Genomic DNA, 12,018 nt, shown 5'->3' with positions numbered 1-12,018 from the left:
TTATAAACCTTATTAAAACAGACACTTATTTTGTTCAGCGAATCCAAAAATGCAATAATATACAGAACATTCCATTTAAAAAACGCAACTTTGATGCCTTTAGAGCCTTTGGGACACCCTGTACATTACGAAAATATTTTTAAAATGTGCGCTCGGTAGGCGTCGGACAATTCATAAAAAGTACTTTTTAAAAATCAAACGGTTTAGGCGCAAACTTCCGTGCCGTATAGCGTGACTAACCCTGTAGGTATACATCCGGGACTTCCCCTATATGTGAAATTTCAGCAATATTCCAAAAATCGAGGACGGCATAGGCGAAAAAGTCGGAGTGGTGGTTTTTCTGGGCACCACATGCGTCTCTGGAATGATTTGGGCGTTGATCAAAGGCTGGCAATTGGCTCTAGTTTGCCTAGCGTCGCTACCTCTTCAAACTCTAGTTATGGGCGCTATCGCTTGGGTAACCAAAACGCCAATTCCTCAATTTCCGCGCATTTCACCCCGCATTTAATGCAGTTTTCCGCCAAATACTGCAAGCAAGAAATGGCAGCCTACAGTGCAGCCGGGGCCATAGCCGAAGAAGTGCTCAGCTCCATAAAAACCGTCGTGGCGTTTGATGGGCAGGAAAAGGAGGAAAAGAGATACGAAAAGTTTGTGAAAATCGGTAACTAAACCCAGCCATTAAACTCAAAGCATTCAATCTTAACGGGAATTCCAGCACAAAACAACAACGTAAAACGGTGCCTCTTCAACTCCATTAACCAAGGCTTCCTTTGGTTCCTGGCCTACGGTTGCTATGCCCTGGCCTTTTGGTATGGCGTGGGCTTAGTGATAGAGGAAAGAAACTTGCCAGAAGCCGACAGGGTTTACACCCCGGGGAATATGATGGGCGTAAGCGCAATTAACCCCCAAAACACTGCAAAACCTCAGCAATTTCCCCCTCACAGGTTTTCTTTGCCACCCTTATTGCCAGCTGGAACTGCGGCACCATCAGCCCCTACTTGGAAGTGTTCGGCATGGCTCGAGGAGCCGCCTTTAAAGTGTTCCAAGTGTTGGAAAGCCGCCCGGAAATGTACAAGCAGTACGATGTGGGAAAGCGACCCGATTTCATGTCCAATATCGCTTTTAAAAATGTTAAGTTCAGCTATCCTTCGAGGGCAAATGTTCAAGTAAGTTCAGCTTGCTTTGTTTTTGTTCCAAACTGTGCGTCTCAAGATGAGTGATTTTTATACTTTTATCAACTGATGGATAATCCGGACACGTTTATTAGAGTTCCATGCACCTTTGCAACATTTTGCAAGGCTGTGACTTGAAGCAAATACACACCGAAATAGAGTTAAATATGCATGAAGGTAAAAAACAGTGAGGGTGGCCACATTGTTTAAAAAAATCTTGGGTCAAATGCCCGACAATGTTAAACGTATTGCTTGCACAGTCGAATTCCCGGGAGAACATCGATGTACAACCCACGAAACGCCGCTTGTAGGCCTGGTTGTTGCCACGCAATTTCGCCTTTTCGGCCCACTATGTAAGAGTTGGTTTACCGGCCGTTGATTTTCAGGTGTGAATTGGCAGGCAACATTACACTGAAAGTCGATAAAAACCCAATTTTTTTGAAAATGAGCGTCAATTAAATTATGAACTCAACTTGTAAAACTTGTAGATAAGTAAAACTTGTAGATATTGTTGAGGCGGATTCATTGTTTTACAAACTTCTTTTTGGGTATTTTGCCTTAAAAACTTTTGTCTTTTAAAAAGACAGAATTTCCTCACGACTTCTATTACTTCTATTTCGCAATAAGAACGAATTATTTATCAAAAAGTAATCAAGAACTATCACCTAGAGGGTATCCTGCGACACACTTAGGCTCAAGCTGTAAGAGAAAATTCCAATTAGTAAAGAAATTAATTTGAAAAATTGCCTTGACGCTTCGATAGCTATTTTCTGCTATTGTTATCAAAAGAACCTAAATGAACCTAAAAAAGAGTGTAACATACTATTTTTTTAGGTATCAATCTGTAATAAAAGACGTGAGGAAATTCTGCCTTTTTTTAAAGACAAAAATTTTTGAGGCGAAATACCCAAAAAGAAGTTCGTAAAAAAATTGTAAAACTTGGTTTAAATGCACATCTTGGTTTGAGCAGGTCTTAAAGAACATCAACCTGGAAATTCGATTCGGAGAAACAGTCGCCCTTGTAGGACCCTCTGGATCGGGGAAATCCACAATTGTGCAGCTGATGCAGCGCTTCTATGACCCCAATTCTGGAATGGTCAGCACCCAACTATCCTTAGGGAACCCGATAAATTACCAAGCTTTCCCCACTTTTCCAGATCAGCATTGACGACGTGAACTTGAAAGACGTGAACTTGAGCTATCTGCGGCAAAATGTGGGCGTGGTTAGCCAAGAGCCGTCCCTCTTTGCCACCACCATTGCCGAGAACATTCGCTATGGAAAATTGAGCGCAACCATGGAGGAAATAAGCAAGTAGCCATTGTTTGGGTTCGATTAAATTTGAGTTTTCCTGCAGTTGCAGCGGCCAAAAAGGCCAACGCCCACCGATTTGTGACGAATTTACCATTCGGTTACCAGACTGTGATTGGCGAGCGGGGCTCCCAACTCTCTGGGGGGCAAAAACAGCGAATCGCCATTGCCCGAGCTTTGATCAAAGCCCCCAACTTGTTGATTCTAGATGAGGCTACTTCTGCCTTGGATACTGCCAGTGAAGTCGAAGTGCAGCAGGCGCTGGACGCAGTAAGTTGCAGAAAACTCTACCTCAAACCTTTTCCACATGCAGCCTGTTCCAGATAAGTGGGGAATGCACCAAACTGGTGGTGGCGCACAGACTATCTACGATCAGAAACGCCAGTAGAATCATCGTCTTCGATCAAGGGGAAGTGGTAGAGCACGGCTCGCATGCCCAGCTGATGGCCGCCAAGGGCGTCTACTACAACATGATCACCTCCCAAGGCTACACAGACCTTAAGAGCGAAAGTACAAAGTCTCCTTGACTTCACTTGGTCAACCATTAATGCCTTTCCTCTTGCAGACGACAAAGACAACGACAAGGCCTTGCAAAAGTCCAAAAGCTTCTCCAACCACTCCCGGGAGAGTGCTGAAGATGACCAGCAAGTCACTGAAGAAGTGAGTGTTTGAAGAAGGCCATTGGAGGAAGTTATCAATATCGGGGAATGTTTCAGGAGTATTTCCCGCAAGAAGGCAGCTCACGGACCATACTGAAGATTCTCCGAATGAACAGCTCTGAGTGGTTGTCGATGATCATCGGCACCTTGGCTTCCTTCATGAATGGGGCTTCGCTGCCCTTGTATGGGCTGATTTTTGGCGACATTCTAGGCGTAAGCCCTCCAGGGGGTGCTTGTTCGAAATATAACTCAATCCTTCCAGGCATTATCAATTATAGATAACACCGTCCTGAGGCGAGAGGCCAACTTCTACTGCTTGTACTTCCTCTACCTGGGAATCGCTTCTGGAATTGCGATGTTTTTCCAGGTAAAAGCACTGTGGGGCTCAGCCAATTGGAGGACTGAAGTCGATTTTTAGATCTACGGCTTCGGGTATGCGGGAGAAAAGCTAACCTACCGGCTCAGAAACAAGATGTTCGGATGCATGCTCAGGCAGGAGATGGGGTGGTTTGATCGCAAGGAAAATGGGGTTGGCGCTTTATGTGCCCAACTTTCCGGAGATGCGGCCAGCGTCCAAGGGGTAAAAAGTGTCCGAAATCATGCAAAAATATAGATAAGTTCTATATTGTTGAGGCGGATTGTAAAAAGATACAAACTTCTCTTTGGGTATTTCGCCTCAAAAATTTTTGTCTTTACAAGACAGGATTTCCTCTCGCCATTTATTACAGATTGATAAATAGTGCTCCTATTTCGCAATAAGAACGAAGTATTTATCAAAAAGTAATCAATAACTATCACCTAGAGGGTATCCTGCGACACACTGAGGCTCAAGCTGTAAGAGAAAATTCCAATTAGTAGAGAAATTAATTTGAAAAATTACCTTGACGTTTCTATAGGCGAAATACCCAAAAAGAAGTTTGTAAAAAAATGCAAAAATATGTTTCAAAATAACCGTTTCTAGGCTGGCGGGTCTCGGATTGGCCTAATTCTCAACTCAGTCTCCACCTTTATTCTGGCCGCATGCATCGGGTTTTATCTGGAATGGCGCTTAACACTGGTGGCCGGCGTGTTTTTCCCTCTAATGTTCTTCTCGATTTCCTACGAGCGCAAATCGGTACAGCAAGAAACGCAAGCCGCTCAAAAGCTGCTGGAAAAATCCGCCAAGGTTCGCGCAATTCACAAGCCAAAACTAAGTTTGATTTTGGTGCTTTCCAGATAGCAATCGAAGCAATAGATAACATAAAAACGGTGAAAGCTCTAGGGTGTGAACGAGTGTTTTGCGACACTTACGAAAAAGAGCTGGATCTCTGCAGGCAGGCCGGATTCAAAAGGTCGCACATCAAGGCAGGCTTAATAGGCTAGTAGATCAAAGCTGGGGGATTTTGCTCAGGTTTAAAATTGCTAATTTACTCACCCCAGGAATGGCGCGTTGTATACAGTTTCTTGCGTATGCAGGAGGGATGACTTACGGGGCGCAACTGCTGGAGCAAAACGAAGTTGATTCGGCCACACTGTTCAAGTTAGTAGATTTTTGTTGCTGCTAATCGGGTGTAGTTAACCAGATGCATTTGCTTGGAAAGGGTTTTGGAAGTGATCGTGACAAGCTCCTGGTCTATTGGAAATGCGCTGTCGTTCTCATCGAACATGCAGAAAGGAATAACCGCAGCTGCCAAGATTTTCCGGCTGCTTAACAGGGAACCCGCCATCAAAAACTCGCCGAATGGGATTGTGCGCTATTTGGTAAGACTGAAGGGCACTTTACTGGGAAACTGGTGCTCATCCAGCCTTTCCATCGTTCAAGGAAAAGGCCGATGTAGAATATTCAAAGATTTACTTCTCCTACCCGACAAGGCCGGCGATCCCGATCCTGAACGGGCTGGACTTATCCATACTAAATGGGAAAACTGTTGCCTTAGTCGGGGGCAGCGGCTGTGGCAAATCCACCCTCATCCAGCTTCTGATCAGGTTTTACGATCCTGGATATGGGGAAGTTGCTATCGGCGGAGATGACGTCAGAGCGCTCAGTCTAAAACACCTCCGGTACCCCACTATGTTCAATATTTCAGCTGAGTAGTAACTAAACAGATTTCAGGTCTCACTTGGGCATCGTGAGTCAAGAGCCCAACTTGTTCGATCTGACTATAGCCGAGAATATCAGCTATGGAATCCACGATCGGAAAGTGGACCTGAAGGAGATTATGGAAGCGGCCAAATCGGCCAATGTGCACAGCTTCGTGACCAGCCTTCCCCTGGTAAAAATCGAGCAGGAAGGAAAACTTTTAATTAATTGCAATCGTTCAGGGATACGAAACAAGGCTAGGGAGCAAAGGCAAGCAACTATCAGGCGGTCAGAAGCAACGCATAGCGATAGCCAGAGCCCTGTTGCGCGATCCAAAAATCCTTCTTCTGGACGAAGCAACTTCGGCTTTGGATAACGAAAGTGAAAAGGTACCTGCCACGGTAGAACCATTCTTTTTGCGTTAAACTCAAATATTCTTCCAGATCGTTCAAGAGGCTCTAGACAATGCAAGGAAAGGTCGAACCTGCATAACAATCGCCCATAGGCTGACCACCATCCAAGATGCGGACGTCATTTGCGTGGTCAAGGAGGGACAAATCGCCGAAATGGGCACTCATGGCGAACTTCTAAAGCTGAAAGGCCACTATTACGACTATTATAAAATGCAATCCGGACAAAATTGATCCTGGACATTCTTGGGGTGCGTTTCCAGTATTATTAATCTATTTAGTTTGGTAGTTGCGTGAATTCTATGACGGGATTTTATGATCATTCTCATTTTATAGCAACTGTGTATTTTTCTGCGACTTATGTACAATGCTTGAGTGACTAATAAAGAATGTTTAAGAGTTCTTCTCAAATTACAAATTAACGAAGTCCTCGCTTAAATCTATGATAATCTACATAAGCTAGTGTTGATGGGCGTGTAGCCGATAGTACAACCCTTTCCTTTCAATTAAATCTGTGTGGTTTCCTTGCTCGACAATAACACCGTCATTTACCACACATATCAAGTCGGCGTCCTGGATTGTTGTCAGCCGATGCGCTATTGTGAGGCACGTCCTGCCTTGTTTGGCATTGTCCAGAGCCTCCTGGACAACCTGAATATCGGACTTGGCAGTTAAACCCTGAACAGTGTGGGGCGATTTTTCTGAAATACCTTTTCGCTTTCTGCGTCCAAAGCCGATGTGGCTTCGTCCAGCAGCAGCACCTTAGGCTGTCTGATCAGAGCCCTTGCGATGGCGATTCGCTGCTTTTGGCCGCCAGATAGCTGGGTTCCTTTTTCCCCTAGTTTCGTTTTGTAGCCCTGAAAATCCAAGGGCGCCTTCAAACTTTTTACTTTCATCTAAAGCTACTCACTTTTGGTAGATGTGCAATAAAGTTGTGAATGTTGGCTTTTCTGGCGGCTTCGATAATTTCCACCTCAGTGGCCTGTCTTGAGTTGTCTCCATAGGCTATATTCTCTGCTATAGAGCGACTGAATAAGTTCGGCTCTTGCGAGACAATTCCCAAATGCGACCTGCAATTAGACTTGGGGGATTAATTAACCGGCAAACTGCCAGCGGCTTGATTTGCCCAACCTCAATGAGTCCAAAGTGATGGACTTAATGTCATCCTTGTCCAAAGACACCGTGCCTGAAGCTGGATCATAAAAGCGCTCCAGGAGTTGAATAATTGTGGACTTTCCACACCCGCTGGGCCCCACTAGAGCAACGGTTTTCCCTTGCAAGACCGACAAATCCAGACCTTTCAGCACCTGGATCGAGTCCCTAGTCGGGTAGGCGAAGCGAATCTGGGAATAGTCAACGTTGCCATCCGCCTGGAACGCTCGGTATGTTAAATTCTTATTCGGCAATCTGCGCAAAGTATTCTTACAGTTTTTTTAATAAGGGCATTCTGGCTGTTGCTGACTTTGGGGATTCTATTAATCATGTTCATCACTGTGCGGGCTGCTACCAACCCTTTTTCGAGGTTGGGGGTAAACGCTAGCGAATTTGCTATGGAAACTGTGCCCATTATTAAGGCCTGTGCAACCCTAAAGAAGATTAATTGAAAAATGTTCGATTTAACCGTGTAGACTTGAGAAGGCCAAGGTGATTTTCCATAGCAGGCGGAAGTTAAACTCGAATTCGAAATTGGCGCCCGGCGCTGTCAAGCAGCATTTGATCTTGACTCAATCACGATCATAATCGCGAAGTCTTTAAAAGTTCGAAGTTAAGAGCAATTGCACCTACCGTTAAGCTCGCCAGTGCTGCGGTTAGAATGTTCAAAGCCCCAGTATCCTCAGAAGCATCCAAAGGGGCATAAAAAGCAGGTGAAAGCTCGTCTGGACATCAAACGTCAAATAGTGTCCAAATTAATACGTTTTAGTTCTTAAAACCGCACTACCGGCCGAAAAACTTCCACAAAACGGTAAGAAAATCTTGAAATTTCTGATGAATGCAAATTTTCCCGGCGGAAATGACAAAACAGGAAGTTTTTTTGGAAAAATCGACAAACTCAACGCAATCGCGCACATTGGAGGCCCCCAGCAACCGCACAAGTACAAATAAAAATCCACGGCGGCATGGCAACCGCCCTAGCAACGCAGACTGTGGATACAAACACAAACAGCACGCGACCGTTTCCGGCAGTTGCTATGGCAATGGGTGGGTACAAACAGATCAACTCACCGGAAACTAGCATGAGTGTCGCAATGAAAATCAAATGGTTAGTGATTTTTAAGAGTTTAGTGTCAAATTGCGTGTTAAAATGTGAAATATTCAAACTGTCCAGGTAAATATGGGTTTTACAGCACTGCCCCATCGGATTGCGTCGATTTGAAACTTGAAAATGAAATTTGGCGGTTTGCATTCAAAGAAAACCCGTTTTTTTAGGTAAATTTACGTTACTTTTCCCATACCGCTAGCGCCCTAAAAATTTGAGGGCGCCTGCCATAAAAAACATCACTTTGACCTCAAAATGCACGATAAACACTCAAAATCGCTCAGCACTCACTTGAACACGTCGCCATATTGAACATTGTCGTTTTTAATCAGATAGCCCCCATAGACCAAACAGGCGGAAAATGCGAAAATCATAATTGCTCTGGAAAAACCTGAAAATTCCAATTAAACATACTAAAATTCAAAGTTTTTTTTGCTAAAATACCCAAAATGAACGCCCTGGCATGCGTATTCCTGAGGCATTTCTTAATATGAGGCGTCAGCTCATTGATGTACAAGTTGAGGAAGGTTTCTTCGCATCCTAAGGATACGACTGTTCGAATACTGCCGACGGCTTCAACAGCGATCTGCAAGCAATAAAATTAGCCTGGAATAGAAGCGGTGTCAGACCACAGCTGGATTACTTTAGTGGACTTTTGCAAAGACTCCTTGTAATCGTCGCTTTCCTGCGACATTTGCCTCCGTTGAAGGAACGTGGCTACAATGATCAAAGGTACGAAAACCATTGCAACCAAGCCCAGCCTCCATTCATAGTAAACAGCAAGGAAAACTGATAGGCTCAGAGTGGCCAGGGAATTGACGATCGTCCCAATTCGCTGGCCGGTGGCCTAAAAATGCAAAGAATCACAAATCATCCCAGGGAGTTAAGCGATTTTCTTGCCCCTTGCACTTGAGCGGCCTCGTTGGACAGTTTGGCACACAAAGATCCAACGCCGTTTTCTTTGCGATCGAAATACCCCATTTCCTGCTTAAGCAGAGCGTCAAACATGCGACTTCGTATGCGGAGAGTCAGTTTTTGGCCAGCTCTTCCAAACATGTACATCTGGAACCAGAGAATCAGCCAAAATATTGACTTCTACCGCAAGTTTTACCTGCAAAAACGTAGCACACATCGAGAGAACGCCAGCAAGAACAAAATATAGGCAATATTTGTTAGTTTCCTGCCTGACATAGTCGGGGTTGCTGTCGATGTCTTGCAACACCTAAGGGAGATGTAAACATGACTTTCTTGATGGAATTGCTCGCTCCCCAGTGCTTCAGGTAGTGAAGTTACCTGCAGAATATTTCCAAAGAGAATGGCGAATATTGGAAATGCAGTTCCCATAGCGCCTGCTCCAATGCAGCCAAGAACAAGCGAAAGCCATTCGGGGGAATTCAGTTTCACTATCGACCATAACGATGCAGTTTTTACGTAGTTGTCTACTTCGGCTTCTTCATCTATTTCCTTTCTTGGTGCAAAGTCCTCATCGTCATCCTCAGCGTAGTCAAGGATTTTCTTCTCTTTTGTCTCGTCGATGTTCTCAAACTTCTCACTGCCTTGCACTTGAGTTGTCACTAAATTCACAATCACCAATTGAAATTTCCTCATATTTATGCATTTTGCGATTTAATCGCAAATTCACAGGGTGACCAAAAAGTTGAACTTAGCGATTTTTTGCCCAGACTTCGCTTTTCCCACCTGTTTGACTGTTTATGATCAAAAACTTCTTAATACCAAATTTCATCCATCTTCGTTCAAAGCAGGCAAACAAAAGACAAAAATGAAAAAAGATTTAAAAAAAATGACGTCGACAACCGACAACTTTTGGCCAAAAGTAACTTGTGCGAAATCATCATATTTTCACCCCAGAAATCCTCCATTTTGTTTTGTGCGATTACTTTGAACACCCTGTGTACAGGGTGGCCCACTCGTTAAAGGCGTAAAAAGCTGTGAAACTTTGTTCGATTTTGGAAATATTATTAAATAAACAAATATTGACCAAAATGTGTTTGCACATTTATCAAAAATTAAAGCTTGAGGAAAAAATGGTCCTTGATTGGATCAGTTTGTAGCGTCCATGTTGGTACTTGTCGACGTTTTGGTAGAGAAATTCATCACCAAGTTTTATTGTCCAAAACATGCAAAACTAGCCCTTAGTTTTGGATTTATCGGAAAAAACCTTTTCGGTCATATTTTTTTTTGCAATATTTGCGAAACCGAACAAAACTTGGACATAGTGTCCAGAGATCTTTTGTCTGATTTATCCGACAGACTATCCATTTTCTGCCGGTGTTTTCTTTCTTAGTTCCTTAGTTCTTAGCAATGGGACCACCCTGTGTAAAAACCATTTGAATACCTAAAGTGTAATATTCTTTTTTCAACTCCATTAAGTCTTCATGAGTGCCTTGTTCCACCACTTTTCCATCGCTGATAACAACGATTTTATTCGCTCCGCGAATCGTGCTGAGCCGATGTGCCACAATGATGGTAGTTCGATTTTCACTCGCCTGCAACCGAAAATGTGCAACTTTTGAAACGTTGACTCGAAGCTGAAACTCACTCTGTCCAAAGCAGCTTGCACTTTGGCTTCGCTGTTTGTGTCCAACGCAGAGGTGGCTTCATCCAGTAGTAGAATGGCGGGATTTCGCACCAGAGCTCTGGCAATTGCGATTCTCTGCTTCTGCCCTCCAGATAGTTGAGCCCCTGGAAAATACGGCGATATTTTCAGCTGGCGACTAAGGAGTGAAAATCTCACCTCTTTCTCCAACTAATGTGTGATAACCCTCAGGCAATCCTTTGATGAATCGATGTGCATTTGCCCTTTTTGCTGCTTGAACAATGTCTTGTTCGGTTGCCTCTTTGTTCCCATATCTGGAAAAATCGCACACTTTCAAACCTTCTTCGCACAGCAAAGAGTGATTTAGCTACCTGATATTTTCTGCAATTGTGGTGCCAAACAGAACAGGTTCTTGACTGACCACACCGATAGATTGACGGTACCAGGAAAGGTCCAGGTCTTTGACGTCTTTTCCATCGATGAAGACCTGCCAGGAGGGCCATTAAATGCGTGTTAAACAAGACATCTGGTAACCTACCTGGCCTTGAAGAGGGTCGTAAAACCTTTGCACCAATTGCAAAACTGTGGACTTCCCACATCCAGAGCTGCCCACCAAAGCCACTGTGTCTCCAGCCTGGATCTCCAGGTCAATTCCTTGGAGGATCTGGAAGAGTTAATCCTCTAGCCACCAACTGGTTTTGCGTGTTAGTATATTTACCGGCACATCCTTCCTGGATGGGTATTGAAACTTGACGTTTTGGAGCTTGATGTTGCCCCTCACTTGATCCAGCTTAGCTCCACTGTTCTTCGATTGGTTGATTGTCGGGGAAGTGTCGATGGTGTGGAAAATCTTCCCTCCTGCCGCTTTGGCGGTGGCAAAAGCCTCAATGAAGGGCGAAGCCACTCCGAAGTTCATACTGCCGGTCATAACGCTGAAGAAAACCTGAACGGAAATTGAGCGGCTTTTCGAAGTAGAAAACTGGTGAAATGCTCACTGTTATCATGTTTCCGGGGGTGTAAACGGGGTTTCCATCCAGCATAAGTTTGACGCCATACCAAAAGGCCAAGCCATAGCTGGAGAAAATGCACAACCACAGCAGACCATAACCGATTCCTTCGAAAAAATGCCTCCTGATGTTGTTGTTTCTTGCAAAAATCAGACTCTTGTCGTATCTGGAAAACTTGCAACTTTAGCCCTTTGTTTCAATCAATGAGGTCATTGAATTGCCTCTGAGTTTCCAGTTTTTCTCCTCCAAACCCAATGACTGTTCTAATCGATGTTAGAACTTCCTCTGCAATTGAACCAGCTTCAGCATAAGCGTCGAGCTCCTTTTTCGAGAACTTGGTAGTCAACTGGGAGGGTTCAAACAGTTAAGTAACTAATTGATTTTTCGGGTTTTTAAGCCGTCGTTCGGTAGAATTTCTTCTTGACGTTTCGCAAGCACGAGTGGCTTGCATCTTCAGAAGTGGTTTGCTTGAACGCTTACACTGTTCTCATCAGAACCCGCGTTCAGTTCTTCCGCAGAACTGAACGGGTTCTGATGAGAACAGTGTAAGCGTTCAAGCAAACCACTTCTGAAGATGCAAGCCACTCG

General features: G+C 44.2%; 3 protein-coding genes across 10 annotated transcripts in view; 2 read left to right on the top strand and 1 right to left on the bottom strand.

Annotated features, from left to right (window-relative positions):
- The window catches only part of LOC109541971 (ATP-dependent translocase ABCB1), an 11,392-nt gene extending 5,381 nt beyond the window's left edge, over window positions 1–6,011 (top strand). For all 3 annotated transcript variants that reach the window (XM_019910989.2, XM_019910988.2, XM_019910987.2), the window contains exons 5-24: window positions 286–457; window positions 514–661; window positions 716–888; window positions 945–1,166; window positions 2,143–2,268; window positions 2,330–2,480; window positions 2,528–2,751; window positions 2,805–2,991; window positions 3,047–3,141; window positions 3,198–3,353; window positions 3,403–3,507; window positions 3,559–3,720; window positions 4,102–4,305; window positions 4,356–4,497; window positions 4,560–4,659; window positions 4,721–4,880; window positions 4,942–5,180; window positions 5,233–5,392; window positions 5,442–5,588; window positions 5,643–6,011. In XM_019910989.2, coding sequence (XP_019766548.2) covers window positions 286–457; window positions 514–661; window positions 716–888; window positions 945–1,166; window positions 2,143–2,268; window positions 2,330–2,480; window positions 2,528–2,751; window positions 2,805–2,991; window positions 3,047–3,141; window positions 3,198–3,353; window positions 3,403–3,507; window positions 3,559–3,720; window positions 4,102–4,305; window positions 4,356–4,497; window positions 4,560–4,659; window positions 4,721–4,880; window positions 4,942–5,180; window positions 5,233–5,392; window positions 5,442–5,588; window positions 5,643–5,843 — 3,274 coding nt within the window. In that variant the 3' untranslated portion in view covers window positions 5,844–6,011. The remainder of the gene's footprint in view (window positions 1–285; window positions 458–513; window positions 662–715; window positions 889–944; window positions 1,167–2,142; window positions 2,269–2,329; window positions 2,481–2,527; window positions 2,752–2,804; window positions 2,992–3,046; window positions 3,142–3,197; window positions 3,354–3,402; window positions 3,508–3,558; window positions 3,721–4,101; window positions 4,306–4,355; window positions 4,498–4,559; window positions 4,660–4,720; window positions 4,881–4,941; window positions 5,181–5,232; window positions 5,393–5,441; window positions 5,589–5,642) is intronic.
- LOC109541972 (ATP-dependent translocase ABCB1) overlaps window positions 5,935–12,018 on the bottom strand; it is a 7,791-nt gene continuing 1,707 nt past the window's right edge. Inside the window, exons 7-25 of the mRNA XM_048668840.1 lie at window positions 11,652–11,776; window positions 11,419–11,596; window positions 11,142–11,366; window positions 10,962–11,087; window positions 10,795–10,910; window positions 10,622–10,737; window positions 10,427–10,569; window positions 10,223–10,373; window positions 9,160–9,440; window positions 8,978–9,088; window positions 8,767–8,928; window positions 8,510–8,713; window positions 8,311–8,452; window positions 8,158–8,257; window positions 7,036–7,195; window positions 6,741–6,979; window positions 6,520–6,679; window positions 6,320–6,466; window positions 5,935–6,260 (exon numbers count right to left, since the gene is read on the bottom strand). Of these exons, the coding sequence (XP_048524797.1) occupies window positions 6,069–6,260; window positions 6,320–6,466; window positions 6,520–6,679; window positions 6,741–6,979; window positions 7,036–7,195; window positions 8,158–8,257; window positions 8,311–8,452; window positions 8,510–8,713; window positions 8,767–8,928; window positions 8,978–9,088; window positions 9,160–9,440; window positions 10,223–10,373; window positions 10,427–10,569; window positions 10,622–10,737; window positions 10,795–10,910; window positions 10,962–11,087; window positions 11,142–11,366; window positions 11,419–11,596; window positions 11,652–11,776 (3,078 nt within the window). The 3' untranslated portion in view covers window positions 5,935–6,068. The remainder of the gene's footprint in view (window positions 6,261–6,319; window positions 6,467–6,519; window positions 6,680–6,740; window positions 6,980–7,035; window positions 7,196–8,157; window positions 8,258–8,310; window positions 8,453–8,509; window positions 8,714–8,766; window positions 8,929–8,977; window positions 9,089–9,159; window positions 9,441–10,222; window positions 10,374–10,426; window positions 10,570–10,621; window positions 10,738–10,794; window positions 10,911–10,961; window positions 11,088–11,141; window positions 11,367–11,418; window positions 11,597–11,651; window positions 11,777–12,018) is intronic.
- Window positions 7,194–12,018, top strand: part of LOC109541970 (pancreatic lipase-related protein 2) — a 12,359-nt gene continuing 7,534 nt past the window's right edge. For 3 of the 6 annotated variants that reach the window (XM_048668847.1, XM_019910986.2, XM_048668842.1), the window contains exon 1: window positions 7,194–8,036. The gene's annotated coding sequence lies outside the window, so the exon portion shown is untranslated. The remainder of the gene's footprint in view (window positions 8,037–12,018) is intronic. The other 3 variants (XM_048668845.1, XM_048668844.1, XM_048668843.1) reach the window with 3 other exon arrangements.

Source organism: Dendroctonus ponderosae, unplaced genomic scaffold (assembly GCF_020466585.1).
Source record: "Dendroctonus ponderosae isolate FM_Combo_2020 unplaced genomic scaffold, Dpon_F_20191213v2 Dpon_F_20191213_8, whole genome shotgun sequence".
NCBI classification, from domain to species: Eukaryota; Metazoa; Arthropoda; class Insecta; order Coleoptera; family Curculionidae; genus Dendroctonus; species Dendroctonus ponderosae.
The sequence above is the reverse complement of the archived record's forward strand: the minus strand, read 5'-3'. Positions and strand labels throughout refer to the sequence as shown.